The sequence below is a fragment of the Chiloscyllium punctatum genome, chromosome 40, assembly GCF_047496795.1.
Source record: "Chiloscyllium punctatum isolate Juve2018m chromosome 40, sChiPun1.3, whole genome shotgun sequence".
NCBI lineage: Eukaryota > Metazoa > Chordata > Chondrichthyes > Orectolobiformes > Hemiscylliidae > Chiloscyllium > Chiloscyllium punctatum.
Window position 1 is genome coordinate 1,031,735 of NC_092778.1, and position 22,335 is coordinate 1,054,069.

Here is a 22,335-nt window from a genome sequence, read left to right on the forward strand (position 1 = left end):
CTCTGTGTGAAAAAGTTGCCCCATAGGTCTCTTTTATATCTTTCCCCTCTCACCCTAAACCTATGCCCTCTACTTCTGGACTCCCCCCACCCCAGGGAAAAGACTTTGTCTATTTATCCTATCCATGCCCCTCATGATTTTATAAACCCCTCAGCCTCTGACGCTCCAGGGAAAACAGCCCTAGCCTATTCAACCTCTCCCTATAGCTCAAATCCTCCAACTCTGGCAACATCCTTGTAAATCTTTTCTGAATCCTCTTTCCAATAGGAAGGAGACCAGAACTGCACGCAATATTCCAACAGTGGCCTAACCAATGTCCTGTACAGCTGCATAATGATCTCTCAACTCCTATACTTGATACTCTGACCAATAAAGGAAAGCATACCAAACACCTTCTTCACTATCCTATCTACCTGTGACTCCACTTTCAAGGAGCTATGATCCTGCACTCCAAGGTCTCTTTGTTCAGCAACACTCCCCAGGACCTTACCATTAAGTGTATAAGTCCTGCTAAGGTTTGCTTTCCCAAAGTGCAGCACCTCTCATTTATCTAAATTAAACTCCATCTGCTACTCCTCAGCCCATCTGATCAAGATCCTGTTGTAATCTGAGGTAACCTTCTTCGCTGTCCACTACACCTCCAATTTTGGTGTCATCTGCAAACTATACCTCTTATGCTGTCATCCAAATCATTTATATAAATGATGAAACCCTTCCAGGCAGATTTCTGGACAGCTAGCTGAAGACCAGATAAAGCAAGACACATGGTATTCAAAACCCTCCCAGAAGGAGTTTACAGCAAAGCAAGTAAATTTCAGTGTAGTGTGATTTTTAGAACGAGCTTTTTAAAGAAATTTTCAATGTTCAATGTGACCTTTCGACACCTCTTTTAAAGGAACCACTTATTTCCACCAAATTTGAAAGAAATAATTTTTTCCAGCTGTTGAAGATTAGTGTTTGTCCTTTAAAAGAAATGCAGCAATGAAATGGGAGATTTCTACTTCAGTTGTCTATTTTCCAGATGCCTTGATCAATTTAGATTCATAAAATGCATCTTTTGCATTATATTTCCATGAATGGACTACATTTTGTCATTTTCATTCAAAGAGAATTGTGTAGTAAGAATCAATTAGCCCAAGGAATAATTTGCTTTCTAAAATTAGATTTGGATCTGCATGGATGTATTATGTCCTTTCTCCACTCCCTCCCAATTCTAGAAACACAAGATTTAAGTTCTGTGTTTTTCTTATTGTTATTTGAGTTTAACTCAAACTAATCTTGAGTTATTGTATATGTTCTGCATATTTTAACAAAGTTGTGGTTTTTACATCTAGTGTAAGTTTCTCTCGATATTTCTTAATGACACCTCATTGCAGTGGGAAGCAAGACTTTTTTTTTGCTTGGTATTTCTTTTTGTCACAATTATGAATATTTAGCAGGCTAATTGGACATTTTAACACTTGAGTGCTGCCCCAGTTTATTGTCATTGTATTCTCCTATTATTTAAGTTTTATTAATCATTTCTGGATAGGATGTACGTCAGTTCATGGGCAGATTGCAACTTGCTGATTTTTATTTTTCTACATATGAAAATGAACCTGCTAATTTGATTCTTCCTCTATCTTGTTTTTTGGTCTACATCCCAGAAGGCCTCTCCTTCTTAACTATGATTTGGAATGCAAACCTTGTACAGTAGATTGAGGATGCAGCATCCTCAATGACTTGATATAGTTGCACACTTTGTCCTAAGCATTCTTGTCTTTACTATTTCATCAACAGAATTGTTTTGCATTTTAAAATATTGTAAGATAAAGTTAATTTCAATATGGAAATTGAAGGTTAAAAGCTATGTTGTATCATGTGGGGTCCTTTGTTGAATCAGATTAATGTGTTCAATTTTGTTTGAACTCTTCTCAGTGATAGAAAATAATCAATTGCTTCTAGCTCAGAACGGAAAGAATCATCAAGTCTAGTTATGGAATGTACTGCATGTAGAATTAAGCTGTCTAATGTGCCTGGCTCTAACAATTTAACTCCATTTCATCTGAGTCAGCAATCGCACCAACTACTATAGACCTTTCGTTGTGTCAGCTGTTAATCTCTGGTCTCTGAGCAATAATGTTAATTATGTACGAGCTATTAATAAACTATTTGTCTTGTACTCTTTCAACAAGTACTTACACTAAATGTCTGTTTCTCAACTGTCCAAATGAAGTAGTGTGAAGCATGAAATGCTCACATAGAGGAAAATGCAGCAGGGGTTAAAACTAGTAGGGTAGGAAAGGAGGTAAATTTATTCATGGCTAAGTAACGCAGATGGATTAAAATGTTATCAGTGTCTGCACGAGGAGTTGGGTGAAAAATTCTGCGTTCCAATCAAAGGATGATAAGTAGAAAACTGTGTCTGTTAAGATGTGTTTTAAACATGGTGTTGTGATGAGAAGAATAGGTAGGGTAACAAATTGGTTATATTACTGAGCTTGCTATTCAGAGGCTTGATTTAATCATTCATAGAATTAAAGTTTAAATCTCACTAAGGCAATTGTTTATACTCTAATTCCATTGCAAATAATGTTGTGGAAAATTGATGTGAAAAATTTGAAAAGTACTTCAATAATCCAAGCAAGATTTATTGGACAGACAAATAATGAAATATTGTTTGTGGATAAAAATATGGGGAGGGGAGTTGAGGCTCAGGAAATGGGTTTACAGTATGTGGCGAACAAAACATGGAGAAATGCAATTTGGAAAGAAGCTAACTCAGAACTAGTAAATTATCAAGCAATTTTAAAGTAATAAAATACTTGGATGAAAATATTTTGGTACTTACCAGCAAGATGGATTAAGTTAACGATATTAGAAATGATATTCCTACATTTTGGTTATTTAAGCTAAAACCTCAGCATAAAATATAGATCTGGATGAATTGCACTATTCATTTAAGGAATAGTTTTATGGAATCTATTACATTAGTATTTCATTTGAAAGAAAGTGTCAGAGGACTGTCTGTTCCCAGTGTTTGCAAAAGGATGTTCGAAGAGCAACATATCTGTATCTTAACTTTTGATATTAGTAAAAATAATGGAATTCCTCAAAAGAGAAAATAGAAAAACATTGAGAAATCTAAGACTTGGCAGAACTAGTTGGTGTAGATTTCAGAAGGCGAAGTCTTGCTTGATTGGTCGTCTTGAATTCTGGAATTTCTAACAGAAACTAGATGAGAGTAATGTAGTAGAGGTAAACATCAAATTTTCAAAATGCCTTCAACATAATGCCACACAATAGATCAATGAATAAAGTCAGATCATGTGTAGTTATGGGGCAAGTATTGGAGAGGATGAGCTAGGTATCATCAGCAAACATGAGGAACCTTTTGTTTTGAGTTTGATGGCACCTCTTCAATGAGGCAATGGTCCATGCAAAGGATTTGGAAGGGTTAGTAAAATGACCTCCTTGATAACAATTTCTAATTGTAGGCAGCAGAACTGGTTACAACATAGCAAATGTGCTGAAAAGTATTATCATAGGGAAGGGGATAAGGAACAGAAAGTGTGTCAGATGGTTAGAGTAGTGGAGTCTGAGAGTCGATAAGACAAAACCTAGAAGTAGGTGGTTCTCTGAGTGAACTTTGTCTAGCTAATATAAAAATACTGAAACTTTTTTGATTTAAAGAATGGATGATGGGTGGATCTTCTAAGACTGCTGATGAAGTCCAAGGTTATCTGTGGAGATGCACCTGGATGTAATAAATTAGCTAGACGTGTTGTGGATATAGGAGAGTCAGGACCAGTTGTTTAAAAAAAATAACCTTATTGATTTGACCCTAGAGAAACAAACTCAATTGGTAAAAGTATTCAGTAGATTCTAGAAAATGACTTGATTTAACATCAATGCAGCTGGAGTTCACCAATCGTATTAATTCCTAAACCAGACTCTGTCTAGTTTTAGAGGAAGGTAATTGCTGTCATGAAGATTGATTTGTACTTAATTCTGTAGTTAGATGATTGCATTGATTAAAGTTAGTGCTTCATTTCTTTCTAAAATCTATTGAAAAAGTTCCGGCAAGTGCCCTTAGCTTCAAGGGTGAAAGAAATATTTCTTTTGTTACACTAAGAGTGAAGTGATGCTGTTTGGATTAAAGAAAAGTCCATCTGCAACCCACAGGATTATGAGTCTAGTTGCAATTGAAATCTGCAACTGTGCAGGTTATTTATATAATATACTGTATAATAATATGTAGGAAGAACTTGAAAATAAATATACAACCTGTTCAAGAAATTGTAGTTGGCTGGCTTAGTAATAAATTTAGACAAGCAGGAGGCTAGAAGACCACAGCAAGCAAGGCACACCAGGAGCTGGAGAAGTCAATGTTTTGGGTGCAACGCTTCTTTTCGGTGTCCTGAAGAAGGGTTCTACCTGAAATGTTGACTTCTCCTCCACCTCCTGATGTTGTCTGGCTTGCTGTGTTCTTCCAGCCCCCTGCTTGTCTGCCTTAGTAATAAATTTAGCCTAAAAGTGAATCGGAAAAGGAAGAATAACGTACTTTGGACATTCTGGACAAACTTGGGTGAAATTTTCACACATTAGTTGTATCCTTAACAAATTTGTTGAAGAAACAAGCAAAAGTAATATTGTCAGCAGACTGCCAGGCAGCCTTTTGAGAAGCTGAAGGCAATCCTAATAAATGACCTGTTGGCCATCACTGATTTTTCCAGACTTTTCAAAATGGCAAGTAATGCTAGTGACTGGGTAGATGCAGTTTTGGTGCCAGTGGGATACTACTTTAAGAAACTTGACCAATGCCAGAGAAAATATTCGACTGTGGTAAAAGAAGTCTTGTGAATGTTGATGACTTAGTTATTATCTGATATGATAATAAGGAAACACTAAATTTAGAGTTGTGAGAATGTGGAACTCCTTACTGTGATTAGCTGAGGTGAATGAATTGAAGAGAGCTAGATATGTTTGAGAGACAATATGGATTTAGAGGGTAACCCTGACTGAGTCTATTTGGGGGAAGAATGGCAGAAAGCTCTGTCTATAAATTCCACAAGGATTGGTTTTACTGGTCTACTTCTGTGCTGGCTATCCTAAGTATCTCAGTTTAAAAATCATTTTGTAGACCACAGCAGATAATAATAAGTATTTGTACCTGTGACTCGTTTTTTAAAAGCCCAATGTATTCACTGCAGTTGCAAGAACAACTTAATTTACATGGTGCCTTTAACATTATAAAACATTCCAAGGGCATTTTTGAACATTTTGATGCTGAATTGTATGATATTAGGAAGGTGACCAGGTTTTTGCGGTAGAGGCAGCTTTTAAGGAGGGCCTTAAAGGTGAGGGAGGTCATTACATTGTGTAGGATCATGGCCTTAATGGCTGAGTTGTTTTTTTTAAAAAAAATTCGAAATTCAACTAATGGTCTGATAGCAGACAATTGATATCCTTTTTATGAATCAGATTTACTTTAATTATCAAGCTTGCGTGTATCTAGAAATTAATTTAAGTCAACAATTCAGTGGCAAACCACTCAAAGGCAGCCCACCAACATAACCATCTCAAGCTGGGAATGCATAACGAATGGTGGAAACCTGCACATTCTGAAAACACAATAAGAGTAGCTTATTTGACCTTAGGAGTCTGTCATCCCTACCCTGTACCATATTCAACAGGATTATGGCTGATCTGCCCCAGCTGTCTATTCCTATTTCGTGTCAGCTCCTCAAAGCCCTCAATCCCTGATATTTTCAACATTGACCAATCCGCTCTTTTAAAATACTTTGTGATCTAGTGACCACAACTCTTTGGAGTAGTGATGTTCACTTGTCTCTGAATGAATGCCCCCTTGTCCATTAACAATGTTTCCTAGTTCAAGGCTCTTCCACTTATGCAAACATCTTTTCAACCTCTACCCTGTCAATTCATCACAGAATCTTTTCAGTTTCAATGAGATCATCCCTCATTTCTCTAAATTCTAAGCTGTATACCTGTTTTTGATAAGTCAATTCCTTCATCCCAGGAATTGCTACCAATACCAGCATAACTTTTCTTAAACATGAGGCCAAATCAGTGTACAAAACCCCAACTGCAGCCACCTCAACACTTTGTATGTTTGTAACAAGATTTCCGAATTTGTAAACTCAACTGCCAGCAATATCGGCCAAAATTTGATATTATATCTTCTATACTTACTTATTGCACCTGAATGCTAACTTTTTGTGTCATGCAAAAGAGACTCCGATCCCACTGTGGTGCTTCTTAAAAATTCTTTCCATTTAAACAGTCTGCCTTTTAATTCTGGATTAGTGGTGCTGGAAGAGCACAGCAGTTCAGGCAGCATCCAACGAGCAGCGAAATCGACGTTTCGGGCAAAAGCCCTTCATCAGGAATACCTACCCAGGTATATGACCTCACTCTTTCCTACATTCAACTTCCAACTACCAACTTTTTGTCCACCCATTCAACCTATCTATCTCCTTTCAGATTCTTCATATCCTCATCCCAATGTGCCATCACATCTATTTGTATCTGAAAATGTTGATATATTACACTGTTCTCTCTCCAAGTCATTACTATGGATAATTAAGATCCTCATTCTTGGAGTACACCATTGCTTACTCCTTTCCAATCTTAAAAAGGCACACTAATCTTGACTCTGTTTTCTGTGTGTTTAGATTTAGATTACTTACAGTGCGGAAACAGGCCCTTCGGCCCAACAAGTCCACACCAACCTGCTGAAGTACACCCACCCAGACCCATTCCCCTATATTTGCCCGTCGTGTTAGGTGTAAGGGTAATTTAGTATGGCAAATTCACCTAATCTGCACATTTTTGGACTGTGGGAGGAAACCAGAGCATCCGGAGGAAACCCACACAGACACTGGGAGAATGTGCAAACTCCACACAGACAGTCGCCTGAGGCGGGAATTGAACCTGGGTCTCTGGCGCTGTGAGGCAGAAGTGCTAACCACTGTGCCACCGTGCTGCCCACCTCCTACCTGAATCCACCTATCACCATCCCACCTTCCTTTGTCCCATCCCCAACCCCATCCACCCTGTTTATCTCTCAGCTCATTCCTGAAGGGCTAATGTTAATCCATCCTCAATTCATGCTGATTAATTTCCCCAATTTTATGAGCTTCTATGTTGTGCAATAACATTTTAGGTGGCACCTTATCTGCCTTCTGGAAGTCTAAATACATTGCATCTATTGGTCACCCTTTTTCTGCTTGTTCTATCTTCAAAGAACTTGATCAAATTTATCAAATCTAATTTCTCTTCCACAAAACCATGTTGACTCTGATTGCTTTTATTAATGTCCTACTATTTCTTGCAGTGACATAGTTGTAATGTCACTGGGCAATAATCCAAAGCTCCAGTCTAATGTTCTTGTGACAAGGATTTGAACCCCACCATGGCAGTGGGTGGAATTTAAATTCAATAAAAATCTGGGATTTAAAAAAAATACTAGTCTAATGTTGAACCTGTAAACATTCTTGATTTTAGTTCAAATTGAACTGGTTCATTGATGTCCTTTTTCGAGAATGAAATGTGTTGTCCTTGCCTGCTGTAGTCTACATGTGATTCCAGATTCTCAGCAATATAGTTGACTTTCAACTGTTGTATTGGCAATTACGGTTGAACAACGAATGCTGGCTTTGTTATCTGTAACCACACGGAAAAAGCTTTGGAGCTTTTGAGTGTTTAAAAGTTATCTGTGGATGCAGTGGGAGCATGAAAGAGGGCTTAGCTTCAGTGAAGTACAGAACAATAGAACTAAGGTTTCTTCAATTAATTTGTAACTATCTATTTCAGGTTGTCATCTGAAACATGGCTGAAAGAAGACTTGAAGAGTCTTGTGACCAATCAGACGAGCAAACCTGGCAACAGAAGTGTAAACTGGCGTATAGCTGGAAGAAAGGGCTTGGTGTAGCCAGCTGTACTGATGGTTCTCCTGCATCAGTTGAAGCTGTTAGACTTGAGGAATTACTGTACAGAATCTTATGTCTCATACGGCTGGTAAATACCTGATTTTAACCACTGTATTATTTCAAAGGTTTCACAGCACTAACATTCTTGTTTTTCAGAGTCCCTTCTTGTTATATACAGGCTTGAGCAAAATAAGTGATTCAATTTTCTTTTAAACAAGTTGTGTATGTTTAGGTTCAAAAGGACAGAAAACTATGTCCATATAAAGAAAAACCTGTAGTGGATTTTTGAACTCCTTGTTGCATGATTTGCATGACCTTGTTCCATGTACAAAATTGATCCACTCCTGAAGTACAAAGCATCTTCTGGACCAGAATTATTTAATGTCACAGTAAAATAAATCAAACAGATAACTTGGGTACTGTGAAGAATTTGCTCCCAGCTGAAGTACACATTTACATTTTATGGAAGTATAGCAGTGCATCATGGGAAAGAACGGCATGCACTTGTGATGAGGTACTTGGCAACTTGGAAAGTGGTGGTGGGCACTGGAGAAATACTCAGTTCAAGGAATATTTTGGAGATTGTGAATAATGCCACCATGCAAGTATGATTAACCTGTTGAAAGGAACAGAAACAGCATGGAAGTCAACATGACTGACAACTAAAATGGAATTAAAGAGTTGAAACAGCAACAATTCAGACTGCCTTTGAATGGCTTCTTGTGTTTAGGTTAAACTGCTATTTCTTTGAGTAAGGCAGCTCTCATTTGAGCCAAAATGTGTTATTTATTTCCCATATATGGATTCAAAGAGCCCAAGTTTAACACTTAAGTTTGAATCATGATGAATTACTTGCTGGAAATTATTGGAGATGGCTACCTTGATCACATGAAAAGGTTGAGAAAGCAACCCCATCAAATGACTGTTTTAAAAAAGGATTTATTTTCATTGTTAAGTAAATCTATCAGATTTTGAATTCAGTATGTCATGGAAAAGTATAACCAGTTAACTTGCTGTATCCCATCACCTTGCCACCTCTGTAGAAGACACTCTTCCTTTTTTGAAACTCATTAAAATGAAAATGAGAGACAGAAAGTTAATGAAATGTAAATGGAATTCAAGAGCTTCAAAAATCAAAAAACTGGAAAAGACACAATAGGTCAGGCAGCATCTGTGGAGCAGGAGAGTTGATATTTTGGGCATTAGCTTTTCAGGAATGTGAAGGGGTAAATGGGCTGAGAGATAAACAGGGTGGGTGGGGTTGGGGATGGGGCAAAGGAAGGTGGGATGGTGATAGGTGGATTCAGATAGGAGGCGATTGTGATAAATCGGTGAGGAGGGTGGAGTGGATAGGTGGGAAGGAAGATGGACAGGTCAAGAGGGCAGTGCCGAGTTGGAGGGTTGGATCTGGGATGAGGTGGGAGATTTGGAAACTGATGAAGTCAGTGTTGTTCCCTTGTGGTTGTCAGGTCCTGAGGCGGAAGATGAAGTGTCCTTCCTCCAGTCGGTGGTGACTTTGATTTGGTGGTAGAGGTGGCCCGGGATTTGAATGTCCTTGGAGTTGGGGTTGGCCACAGGGTGGTGGGGCTGGTCGATGAATGCAGACGAGAGATGTTCCCTGAACTGCTCAGTGAGTTGGCTCAGTTTCCCTGATGTAGAGGAGACCACATCAAGAGTAGCGGATGCAGTAAATGAGGTGAAAGGATGTGCAGGAAAATCTCTGGATTTGAAGTGATCCTTTTGAGCCTTGAACAGAGGTGGTGGGGGGAGGAGGGGGGGGGGGAGGTGCTGCAGCAGGGAAAGATGGAGGATGGGTTTGTGGGGATCATGAACCAAATGAGGGAGCCATGGAAGAATGGTCTCTGTGGAACACACAGGGGTGGGGAGGGAAAGATATATATTTTGGTGATGGGGTCTGACTGTAGGTGGCAAAATGGTAGAGGATAGTGTGGTGTACTTGGAGATTTGTCAAGTGGAATGTGAGAAACCGTTGTGTTCTATCCTTGATGTGGTTGGGGGGTGGGGTTTGAGGGTGGAGATGTGGGAAGTGGAGGAGATGGGAGAGGAAATTGCGGTCCTTGAAATAGGAGGACTACTGGAATTTCTCGGCTTGGCTTGGAATTGCTCCTCCTGGGAGCAGATATGGGATTGTGGAGGAATTGGAAGTAAGGGATCACGTTTTGAGTGAGTTGCCTTAGACCAAGTTGGAGAGATCCAAGAAGGGAAGCGTCATGACCGAGCTGGTCCATATGAACTTGAGGTCAGGGTGGAAGTTGTTGAAGTTCATGAACTGTTCAGCCTCCTTGTGGGAGTATAAGGTGGCACTGATACATTCATCAATGTAGGGGAGGAAAAGGTGGGGGCTGGTATGGGTGTTGCTATGGAAGAGGGATATTCCACATATCCTCCAAAGATTCTGGATTAGTGTGCTGGAAGAGCACAGCAGTTCAGGCAGCATCCAAGTAGCTTCGAAATTGACGTTTCGGGCAAAAGCCCTTCATCAGGAATGGGCTTTTGCCCGAAACGTCGATTTCGAAGCTACTTGGATGCTGCCTGAACTGCTGTGCTCTTCCAGCACCACTAATCCAGAATCTGGTTTCCAGCATCTGCAGTCATTTGTTTTTACCTCTTTTATCCTCCAAAGAGGCAGGCATAGCTGGGGCTTCCTTCACCATCAAATTAATGCCACCTGCTGACTGGAGGAAGAACACCTCATATCCTGCCTCAGGACCCTACAACCACACAGCATCAACACTGACTTCACCAGTTTCCAAATCTCTCCACACTCCCCCACCCCCCCCACCTCATCCCAGATCCTACCCTCCAACTCGCCACCACCTATCTGTCCATCTTCCTTCCTGCCTATCTGCTCCACCCCCACCAACCTATCACCATCACCACCTACCTGCATCCACCTATCGCAGTCCCACTCCCATCACCCTATTAATCTCTCAGACACCTTCCCCCTCTGCATTCCCGAAGAAGGGCAAATGCTTGAAATCTTGACTTAACTGCTCCTCAGATGCTGCTTGACCTGCTGTGCTTTTTCCAGTGCCACACTTCTTGACTCTCACTCTAGAATATGCAGTCCTCACTTCAAAAGCTCAAGTTTATGCAGGCTTAAGATAGGATAGAGGAGCATTGAGGAGATAACACACTAAAAATATGTGAAGCTGAACACCGTCTGCATCATCAGTATTGGTAAAATTTGATTATTGAGCTGCACCTGGAATTAAACACATCAAATCTCATTGAATTATCAGTAATTTCTAGACACAGCAGAAATTTGCTTACATGAATGTTGGCTGGTAAACCGAAAATTACGCTTTTGTCTGTTTTTGTTTGCTATCAGAGTCCTTCTCAACTGATTTTTGAACAGAGGGCAGAGTTTTTTTGCCCGCAGTCATCCATCCCCTATCTTCAATTATAACTAAATGAAGATGAATTTCTAAATGGACAAATTCTGAATTTTTCAAATTGAAGCAATTATACTTATTGTGCTGAGTTGTAACACATACATTTTTTTTCAAATATCCGGAAACATTGGGAGCCCGAGTTCGCTGCTGCTTTTTCCATTGCAATGCCTTGACCAGCCACTGAGGAACTCTGTCCTGGAGTGTAAATTTGTTGTGACTTTGTTTGTTTGAAATTTGACGTTTTTTGCATTTACCCTGATCAGTTCAAGATGAATAGCTTCAGCAGCATGTCTTTCTTCAGCAATACTCGACTTCTATACGACCAAGCTATGCTACAGTTTAGATTCAAATCAATCATTAGATTTTGTCATTTTAGTGAAAATATGTTTTATTTTATTTGGTTCAAATTTGAATCTCAATGCCCAAAACCCATAGTGATTTGAACTTACCTTGGTAAACTTAAATGAACAACCCTACAGTATATTAACATGCTGCAGAAGCCAAATTAGTCCTTGCAGTATTTCTGTTTGTAAGGATAGAATATAAATATATATACTGAAATTGTGCTGTTAGAATATGATTGTCAGAAAAACTCCTGATACTAGCATGCTTGTTAACAAATGTTCAATTTGTAATGTGAATTGTGCAGATTGAATGTTTAATGCATAGGTATTGCATGTAAGGTCATTTAATTCATGCAATCAAATTCATTTTCCTTTGTTTTAATTTTGTTAATAAATTTTATTTACAAAAATACTTTGTCACATTTATTTATGCATGTCATTCTCATGAGATTCATTTTGTTTTGAGAGTTTTGAACTTCATGGAAGGATATCAATTTACAATTTTTAAAATGTGTATATATAACTGGATGAAGATGTATCTTTTGGTAATAAAATAGATAGGTGAAAAGTCACATGAATATTAATCTACAGGAATACTTAGCAGAAACAAATCCAGTTTATTGCAAGATGATAAATGGAAGTTGTAGCTTCTGTTTACCAGAGTCTGATTCAGATGCCTTCTTATTCTGTTGCTCTTTAGTTTCTTTAATAGGTCTTATGCATTTTTCATTTTTGTACCCTCTACCTTGTTCCATTCTTTACCAAAGCCATCATAAATAAAATGTCCTCCATAATAGTAGGTAAATGTCTTTTTCACTTTTAATTTTAATTAACTAACTCATCATAGCTTAGTCAATAATAGGCAAGAACTCTTCCCATCAAAAATTGGAAGTGGGAAATTTTACTAAACTGGAGCAGAAAGGGAGGTCAATGCACCTGTCTATCAACTGGAGTAGTCTTTTAATTCAAATTCTGTGCCCTTTACTTTGGATCCATTGTATATTTTTCCTTTCTTAATTACTGAATTTCCCACTTAAGGTATGTATTTGCTATTATCTCAATAGTCACCGCAAGGTAGAATCAGTTAGCTGGTTTATGATGCAGGGTGACACCAACAGCACAGGTTTAATTCCCATACCGTTGAAACTTTTGCTATAAATTCTGTGTCTTACGATCTTATAACTCCACAATGACCTGATGAAGGAGCAGTGCTCCGAAAGCTAGTGCTTCCAAATAAACCTGTTGGGCTATAACCTGGTGTGCAATTTTTAACTTCATACCAGTTGAATTTAACCAAGTCCGACCTCAACCTCTCGCCTCTGCTGAGTTGTGGTGCCCTTCAGGTTAAACTCAACACCAGTCATCTCTCTTTAATGAGTGGTCCTCTGGGACAATAGTGACTTTACCATTTACTTGGAGGGAATAAAATTTATGTTTTTGGCCTGTCCTTTCATTCCAGCAAATTTAATGTCCTTGTGTTGTAACTGGTGCTTAACTGGAAATGAAATATTAGTTGTGAGGAGTAGTGGATATTTTTACTGTGCTGAGTTATGAAGAAATGCTCATGTTTATTCCTGAGTTCCTGGGTGTAAGGGCACTTTGTCCAAATTATTAATGCAAAATTGAAGGGAGAAAAGCTTCAATTAAAATGGTGCCTTTCTTTCTCAACCTTTTAAAGTTAATCGTTGAACAGACTCCTACTTAAGGTGGAATCATTGCTATGCTCACCAGCTTAGTAATCATCTCACAGTGCCAGGGCTCTTGTGAAATGAATGCCCAGTTAGGTTTTTGGCTGTTGTGATTGAAAATAGATCTAAGGAAATGTCTCTTCTTTGCTGAAGATCCTCCCTCATTCTTTAATATGAACCAGCAGACAACAGGTAGGGCCTTAGTTGAGTGTTTGATACGAAGAGCTCCCTGGCCAGTAGTGCAGGATTCACTCTGGTATTGAGTATCAATTAACTACTTGAATTTGCAACATTCTAACTGAAGGGGTAGGATAGAAGTAACCTCTTAATTAACCAATTCCGATATGTTATCACACATCACAGGAGCAGGTGGGACTGATCTCTCACCTAACGGTAGGGATATAAATTGGCTATACATTTTCTTGGCACATTCTGAAGATAAGATTTGCAAGACATATTATAAATGTGATTTTGTTTGCAAGATCCAGACTGATAAAACCAAGTATTAATGGTTAAGATTTCATGGATTTAGAATTACTGTCTGTTGAGCTGGGATTGTCATTTTCATTAGAAAGATGGGTTTTCCTTAGCCAAGTATTACAAATTCTGACATCCAATGTTTGAATTTGCTTTCATTCATGAGACAGGCAAACTGACCAACATCCTGGAATAATATAGATTTATAGAGTCCCTGAATTGAATTAGACTTGTGGCAAAATTTTACAGTGATATGTGTGACGTGGGCTGTAGCAAACTGAGTGGCAGAACTGTGGGACACATGCGGTGAGGCTCATTGTGACATTTGGTTCACTTCAGCCCATCTTTCACAACTTAGACAAACAGCATTGCCAAATTTACCAGTGGCAAAATGATAGTTGCTCATTATTGCTTGTTAAATGCCTTGTTAACATCACTACTTGCCTCATTTAATATTCATACTCTCACTGTTCCATACTCCCCAACAAGCTAAACATCGAGAAATCTTTATGGAATTCTAGAGCACCTGGCAGACTCTGCTTGCTCCTTGCTCCAAATGACCTCCCTTTTGGAAATTAAGCACCAATATTTCTGAGCACACTACTTGTACATTGGCCCTGTGCATCCCGTGTCTACAGAAATTAGCATTTGATGTACTAATATCTGGCTTTTAATGCTGTATCACAGGCTGCACTGGTAACTATCACTGTAATGCTGTAGTGACGATATGCATCCACCTCATGGACAGGTTGTGCCTCCAGGCTTCTTGTCCACTGTCTTAGTGCTCACTTGCTCTAAATCTACTTGGATTATCACAGAATTCATGCCCTTTATTGCCTTTCCTATTTTGTACTTTGCCCCCTTGGCACGGTTCAGATACAAGGCTCAAATTGCTGATGCTTTGCCTCGCTGTTTAAGGCAGATGCAAAGTCAGGAAGTTTTTCATAGTTTCACCAGGTCTTAGTCAAGTGAAGGGGAATAGCTTGCTTTCTGAGGGGGTCCTAGTAAAATCTGACAAGGGCAGCCTTTGATACCAGTCCATTGCCCTGTTGAAGCAGTTAGGGTCTGCATACTCCCATTAGGGATGAGGAGTTGAATGATGGCAGCACACCACCTCTTTTGACTCCTGCCCTACCATGCGAGATGAAAGTGAATGGCAAAACTGTTCCTCTTTGTGCAGGTGGGTAAGTGTCTCAAGAGAGTATGCAGAACCATGAGCATACAGGACTAGTATTGAGGCTGGAGTACAATGAGTGGGCAAGATGTTGTAGGCAATAGTGAGTGACAGAATATAAACCATGATGGAACAGTAGTAGAGGTAAAGCCAACATAAGGTATGTGAGGGAAATTGTGTCACTTAACCTAGAAGAGTGGAGAAGGACATTCCTCTTCCTACAATGTTGGGCATCCCTTCAAATGGCTGAAGGTGCTTTAGAATAGAAGTTCACACCAACCCTCCAAACAGTAACCCACCCAGACCTGTTGCCCTACCCTATTATCCTATATTTACCCCTGACTAATGCATCTCACCTACACATCCCTGATTCATGTCATGTGCACATCTTTGGGTTGTGGGAGGAACTGGAGCACCCGGAGGAAACCCAAGCAGACATGGGGAAAATGTGCAAACTCCACACAGATGGTCGCCTGAGGCTGAATTTGAACCCAGATCCCTGGCGCTGTGAGGCAGCAGTGCTGTCCATTTTAACCTGGGTGGTCTTCTGCAATGGCCTCCACTACTGATTCTGGGGGAGGAGGAGGTTTTGCCTGTCTCCCACACCCTTCAGGAGCAGGGAGCGGCTTGCAAGTTGTAGCATCAATTTCCTCCACCCTACCTTTGATATGTCTGGGGCAAATGTCAAGAATCATTTGGGCAGCTGCAGACTGAGGTTATTGTGTGGATGTACAATCGGGTTTTAAAGATAGCATAGAGAGAGTTTGTTTAGATAGGGTGATAAAATCTACTAAGCCTTGGGGCAGCAAACCCATTGTTTGAAAAAAACTGGATGCAACTTGGATTTAGTTAGTAACAGTTGAATTCAACTCTTGGACTTTCTTGCAGCTAGTGCCACATGAGGCAGGTAAAGTTTTATAGCTACTTTGTAGTATTGGATTACCTCATCCTAAATTTTATTACCAGTTATGTAATTTTTAGTTCAAAAAGACTTTTTTTTATACAAAAAACTTGTTGTGTATGGTGAGGATGGTCGAATTGCTTTCTTTTTACAGTCCTGTTTTGACTAAAACAATTTTTCAAGTCAGAACCTACTTGCCAATTCAGTGTTTAACTGTTAAAGCTCTGTGATTGTACAATACATGTTATTTTTTAGGTTTCCAAAAAATAACTAGAATACTATTCTAGGGGAGGTGACAGCCTGCTAGTATTATCGTTGACTGGTTAATCCAGAGACCCAGATAATGTTCTGGGGACCCTGGTTTGAATTCCACTAATGCAGCCAGTCAAATTTGAACTTAATAAAAATCTGAATTAAATGTTTACTGATGACTACAAATCCATTGTCAATTATCAGGAAAAGCTTGCATGGTTCACTAATATCCTTTTAGGGAAGGAAACTGCCATCCTTACCTAGTCTGGTCTATAAGTGACTCCAGGTCCACAGTAATGTGGTTGACTCTGAACTGCGCTATGGCCAGTTTGGGCTGGGTAACATGTTGGCCAGTCAGCAAAACCCTCATCCTGTGAATGGAAAAGAAATCGTAATTAATACTCAATCTAAATAAAAATGATAACATCCTGAGATCATGATTGATCTGAATATTACACATTCTGGTTCAATTCTGGTCTCCCTGTGATAAAATGGTAAACTTGAGAGGTGCAGAAAAGATTTATAAAGATGTTGGTAGGATTGGAGGGGTTAAGCTATAGAGAAAGGCTATATCAGTCTGGTTTCAAAACTAAAACAATTTCTTTAGTTTATTTGTCAGTTTAATGTACAAAACTTAAAACACAAAACATCACAAGAAAACTTATATGTTTAGAATGTCAGAAAATGTTCCACAGGGCACAACTGTGCAGTTTTCTGCTCTAGACTTCAATGTTGAAATAGAAATTGCCCGTCATCTGAACTCAATGTTAGTTTGCCCTTTCTTCATGGATGCTACCTGACCCGATGTGATTCCTGACATTTTTTTATTTTCAATTTGAACATTTTCAGGTAGGGTGTGGTTAATGAAAAAACCACGATTTTTTTTGATCATCCTCACTTTATCCTGAAGTGGTGGTTTATGGGCTTTGCCTTGAGTTGCTGCAGTTTTTGCGCTCATGGAACTATTATTGTGTTAAGCAATGAGTTGAAAGATTTTAACTCAGCTTTGAGAAAAGACTGTGCTAAAGTTGGGATGGTGGAAAACTTGCAGGTGCTGGTGTTCTTATGATGTTTTTGCCTATTCTGTGGTAGAGTTTGCAGGGCTGGAAGTTATTAAGATGTATACTTTACGAGTTGTGATGGTGTGTCCTGTAGTTCATGCATAGTGCAGCCACAGTGTGCTAACGGTACATTATCGGGAATGATGAAGAGCTTTTAATCGAAACATCGACTCTTCTGCTCCTCGGATGCTGCCTGATGTGCTGTGCTTTTCCAGCGTCACAGTCTTGACTCTAATCTCCAACATCTGCAGACCCCACTTCTGCGTAACCTCACTGCAAAGCCTCTTCCAAGGATGCCTACCTTGAAGTTCTCCTTCCTCTGCAAGGATCTCAGTGAGTCTCTCACTGCACTTTCCAGATTATCATCTCTGCCCTGAAGCTGTTCAGCCACTTTGGACTGAGAGATAGTAAGCAGACTGATTGCTTTAAGCATATTAAATATTTTTACACCTGCACCCAACTGGTGAGTACTGTATTCCATCATGCTGTCTAGTAGATGTCAACAAGGCTCGGAGATGAACTACTTGTCAGAGAACCTAGTCTCAGCCCTGCTCTTGCAATTACGCTGATCCAGTTTAAAGTTTGAAAAGATGTTGGTGATGGGTCACTTGCAATCATGCCACCTTTTAAGTTCAGTAGTAAGTATTTTTTGCTCATGATAGATCGTTTTTCCTAACACTTAGGGACTGTGATGCTTTCTGTAACTTAGTTGAATGTTCTATGGCATGTGCAGATGGGTTCCCTCATTAAGAGAACTAGGAATGGAGCTGACTATTGCAAAATGGTCAATGAACAACCACTCATTAATTTTATATTAGTGGCAAGGTCTTTGAAACAACTAAAGATGTTGGCAAGTAGATTGCTGTTCTGAGACATGCTTGCAGCAATGTTTTGAGGCTGTACTGATTAATCTCTGCTAATCATGACTGTTTTCCTTGAAGTTTGATTCCAGCCATTAAAAGATGATGGCTTTTGATCACTTGTACTCTCTGTTCTGTCTTTTGTTGCCATATTAAATGCCTTCATGGCATTTGCTGTCACTTTGAATCTGATATTGTGCTCATTTCACTATCTCGATGGTGGTGTGACAAGATGAGAAGATTTAAAATATTATAATATGCATTGAAGATCTAAATAAAAATGCTGTCACCTAAAAACAACACATTCTCTTGAGATCTGTGGCTGAAGTACACATTACAAAACTGGAGACAGTTGAACGATCTTTTCGAATTTGCACTTGCAGCTTTGTTGTGTTTCATTAGTACTTTAAACTATCCTCATCAAAAAAATACTTTCTCCTGCTGAACTCTTGATCAAGAAGAATCTGCCTATGTTACTTGACTGATCCTTCTTGATAATTTTAAACTTGGGGAATGGATATCCTGTTTTCAATTTGAGTTTCTCTTAAAGTCTTTGCATGTGGCTAGTTACCTTTTATGAGGAAATACAAGGAAAACTTCATAACATGATTGAAATTACAGCATAGAAAGAATTTAAGCAGTTCCATTGGTTATTCAATGGTAGAATTCTCACCTACTATGAAAGAGTAGAAGGAATTTAATCGACCATTATAATGATGCTTGTTTACCAGGTCCTTGACAAAATCTGCTCCTTTATCACTAATTCTTAATAGCTGATCACCATATCAGACTGCATTATGGTATTTGCATCCATGGCATTCTGTTCAACCTTGAGTTGCACATCAGTCTCTGTTTCCTTTACATCATAAAATCTGCTTCATGTCACCTGTCAACATTGCACACCTCTTCCTGTTTCAATGCCTATTCCACTGAAACCCTTTTACCACAACTTTGTTATAGAGCCACAGAGATGTACAAAATGGAAACAGACCCTTTATTCAACTCGGAAATAAATTGAGTCTCATTTGGCCCATATTCATATATCCACCCAGATACCTTTTAAATGTTGTAATTGTACCAGCCTCCACCACTTCCTCTGGCAGCTCGTTCCATCTTCACATTTGAATTTTGTGCTTGCAATCTTCATTCCGTAAGTCCCAGCTCATTCAACTCTGTTACAAATAATGCATTCCTCTAAACAACACAAAAATAAAACCAAGAACTGCACATGTTGAAACCTGAAACAAAAACAGAAATTTCTCGAGAAACTGAGCAGGCCAGGCAGCACCTGTTGAGAGAAAGCAGAGTTAACATTTTGAGTTGAGTGACCCTTCTTCAGAACCTTCTGTACAGTTGCAGATCCAAATATGTCCTCAATTTTTGGAGAGTCTGATGAAGATAAGAGCCATGTAAATTGCATGTAATGGGTACTATTGCTATTAGGTGAATACAAATCATCTGAATTCTTACTTTTTACATTGCACCTTATGCTGTCTATTTTGTGAAGAAACGTAGGTTTTAGATTTACCTAGTGTAAGTGTTTTTCCACCTGATTAAAAAGTGTTTGCATTCATTGTCTTTACAGAAGAATTACAAAGAGGCTGAAGAAGATTGCAAAAATAGTAAGTTGTGTAAAATAAATTATTTATATGTTTAATTGGAGATCATGAATCCAGTTTTTAATTAATTATCCTTTGGTAAGAATATTAATGTTGAATAAAAACTAAACATGTCTCCTATGGTTTTTGGCGATAGATGAAATCTTAACATATTAAATTAACTTTTCTGTTCCAAGTCCTATGCTTCCATGAAATTCTGGGGGAAAACCTCTTAAGAGATGTGTTGGCATCAATGATTCTCGAGGGAAAACTGAAGGATGTTTATGATGCTTTGTGCGATTGTAAGACTACGGACTGTATGGTAGGTCAGCATTTTGGCAATTGAATTTGTTTTGTAATTAATGCGATTTCAGTAGAATTCATAGCGCACAAAGCACATGTCGCTTTATGCTTCCAGAATGGAACCTCCTTAAACCATCTGAGACGGTTACTTCACTTGCTGACGGAGTTGCAGGTAAGAGACTAATGGATGATTGCAGAACTTAATCATGCTTTCCTTCAATCAAGTAATGCAGGAACAGATACTTGTTTATATTTTTTGGAGGGTGAGAATTTGCATATACTGGGTTATCACATTAGAATGTTGTAGTAACATGAAGTTCCTCCTAGTATCACTAGCAATATGTCTTGTCACAGAACTGTTGGAGCGCTGACTTGCAAAATGAACATCTCACTTTTATGCTATTTCCCTGCCTTCTCTCTGTACCCTTGCATTGTTTTTGCTTTTCAGATAACCACCTAATTCCTTTTGAATGTCTGAATTAAACTGTCCCACCACATCGTCTGAATATATTCTGGACCCTAAGTACTTGTTGCATGAAAAGCATTTGCTCATATTATCTTTTGCAAATTACTTAAAATCAGTTCCCTCTGCGAGTCATGGAGTAATACAGCACAGAAACAGGCCCTTCAGCCCAAACTGGTCCATGCTGACCATGGTGCCCGCTCAGCTAGTTCCAATTGCCTGCGTTTGGTCCATATCTCTCTAAATCCTTCTATCCATGTACTTATTCAGATGATTTTTAAATGTTGCTATTATATCTGCCTCAACCACTTTTTCTGGCAGCCCATTGCATATATGCGTCACTCTCTGCATGAAGGAGTTGCCCGTTGGGTCCTTCTTAAATCTTTCCCCTCTCACCCTAAACCTATGCCCTCTAGTTTTCAACTCCCCATCCCTGGGAAAATACAATATGCATTCATCCTATCTATGCCCCTTATGATTTTATACACCTCTATAAGGTCACCCCTCATTCTCCTACTTTCCAAGGAATAAAGTCCTATCCAGGCCAATCTCTCCCTTTAACTCAGGCCGACTGATCCTGACAACACCCTTGTAAATCTTCTTTGCACTCTTTCCAGTTTAACTATATCTTTCCTATAACAAGGTGACTAAAACTGTATACAATACTCCAAGTGCGGCCTCACTAATGACTTATATAGCTGTAATGTAATGTCCCAACCTCGATACTCAGTGCCTTAATCGGTGAAGCCCAGCATGCTAAATGCCTTCTTCACCACCCTGTCTACCTGTAATGCCGCCTTCAATCAACTATGTACTTTGTACTCCTAGGTCTCTCTGTTCCACCACATTCCTCAAGATCTTACCCATTTACTGTATACACCCTATCTTGGTTGACTTTCCAAAGTGCAACACCTCACACTTATCTATATTGAATTGCATTTGTCAATCCTTAGTGCATTTCCCCACCTGATCCAAGAACCTTCTGTAATTTTTGATAACCTTCCTCACTGTCAACGATACCTCCTAATTTAGCATCATCCACAAACTTACGCAATTCAAAACAGTACAAAAATAAACCCAAATAATAAAAAAATCCCAACCCACCCTCCTGTACAAATGTATAAACATATATAGACAAATATAAAATTTAATAAAACCTAAACTAACTTTTTAACTAAATAAATAAATAACCAACAACAAACAAATAAATAGTAATAACTCATCCCAGCCAAACAAAACACTGATACATTCACAGTTCCTCCTCCCTGGATATTGGAATTGTGAAACACAATCATTACAGCTATATAAAAGCCCTTGTTAGTACGGCAGATAAACCTGTGTCCAGGTATTTCTAAAAAGGGCTGCCATGTCTTGTAAAAATTCTCAGTTTTGTGGTGTACCATATTTGTGAGAAAATCTAGGGGACTATGCTTCATAACAATCTTCCGCCAACCTGACAGGTCCAGGAGGTTTTATGGATATCCAACCTAGCAACATATTCTTTCTTGCACAGAATGTGAGAATATTGAAAAGTCTTTTTCTTATGCACGTCTGCAGGAAATACAATAGGTAGGCCCAAAAGGAGAGAAATAGGGTCCTTCTCAACCCCTACACCTAAAATCCTCACCATTGCCCCTGACACAGCACTCCAATATGTTTGAAGCCTATCGCAAGACCAAAGACAATGAGTAAGAGTACCCGTGCAGACCTTGCAATTGGGACATGCTGAAGATGTTCTTGGTTTAAATTTTGACAAATGGTCTGGAGCCAAGTGGACCCTGTGGAGAATCTGCAACTGTAAAGCATGGGTCCTATTGCAAATTGATATCTTCTTTGCATTCTCCCAAATATCCTCCCCTGCCTC

General features: G+C 39.1%; 1 protein-coding gene across 3 annotated transcripts in view; it reads left to right on the forward strand.

Annotated features, from left to right (window-relative positions):
* The window catches only part of LOC140464275 (probable helicase with zinc finger domain), a 444,481-nt gene that overhangs the window by 15,402 nt on the left and 406,744 nt on the right, over positions 1-22,335 (forward strand). For 2 of the 3 annotated variants that reach the window (XM_072559139.1, XM_072559141.1), the window contains exons 2-5: positions 7,819-8,022; positions 19,693-19,729; positions 19,903-20,027; positions 20,124-20,180. In XM_072559139.1, coding sequence (XP_072415240.1) covers positions 7,834-8,022; positions 19,693-19,729; positions 19,903-20,027; positions 20,124-20,180 — 408 coding nt within the window. In that variant the 5' untranslated portion in view covers positions 7,819-7,833. Of the gene's footprint in view, positions 1-6,286; positions 6,404-7,818; positions 8,023-19,692; positions 19,730-19,902; positions 20,028-20,123; positions 20,181-22,335 lie in introns of all 3 variants that reach the window. The other variant, XM_072559140.1, reaches the window with a different exon arrangement.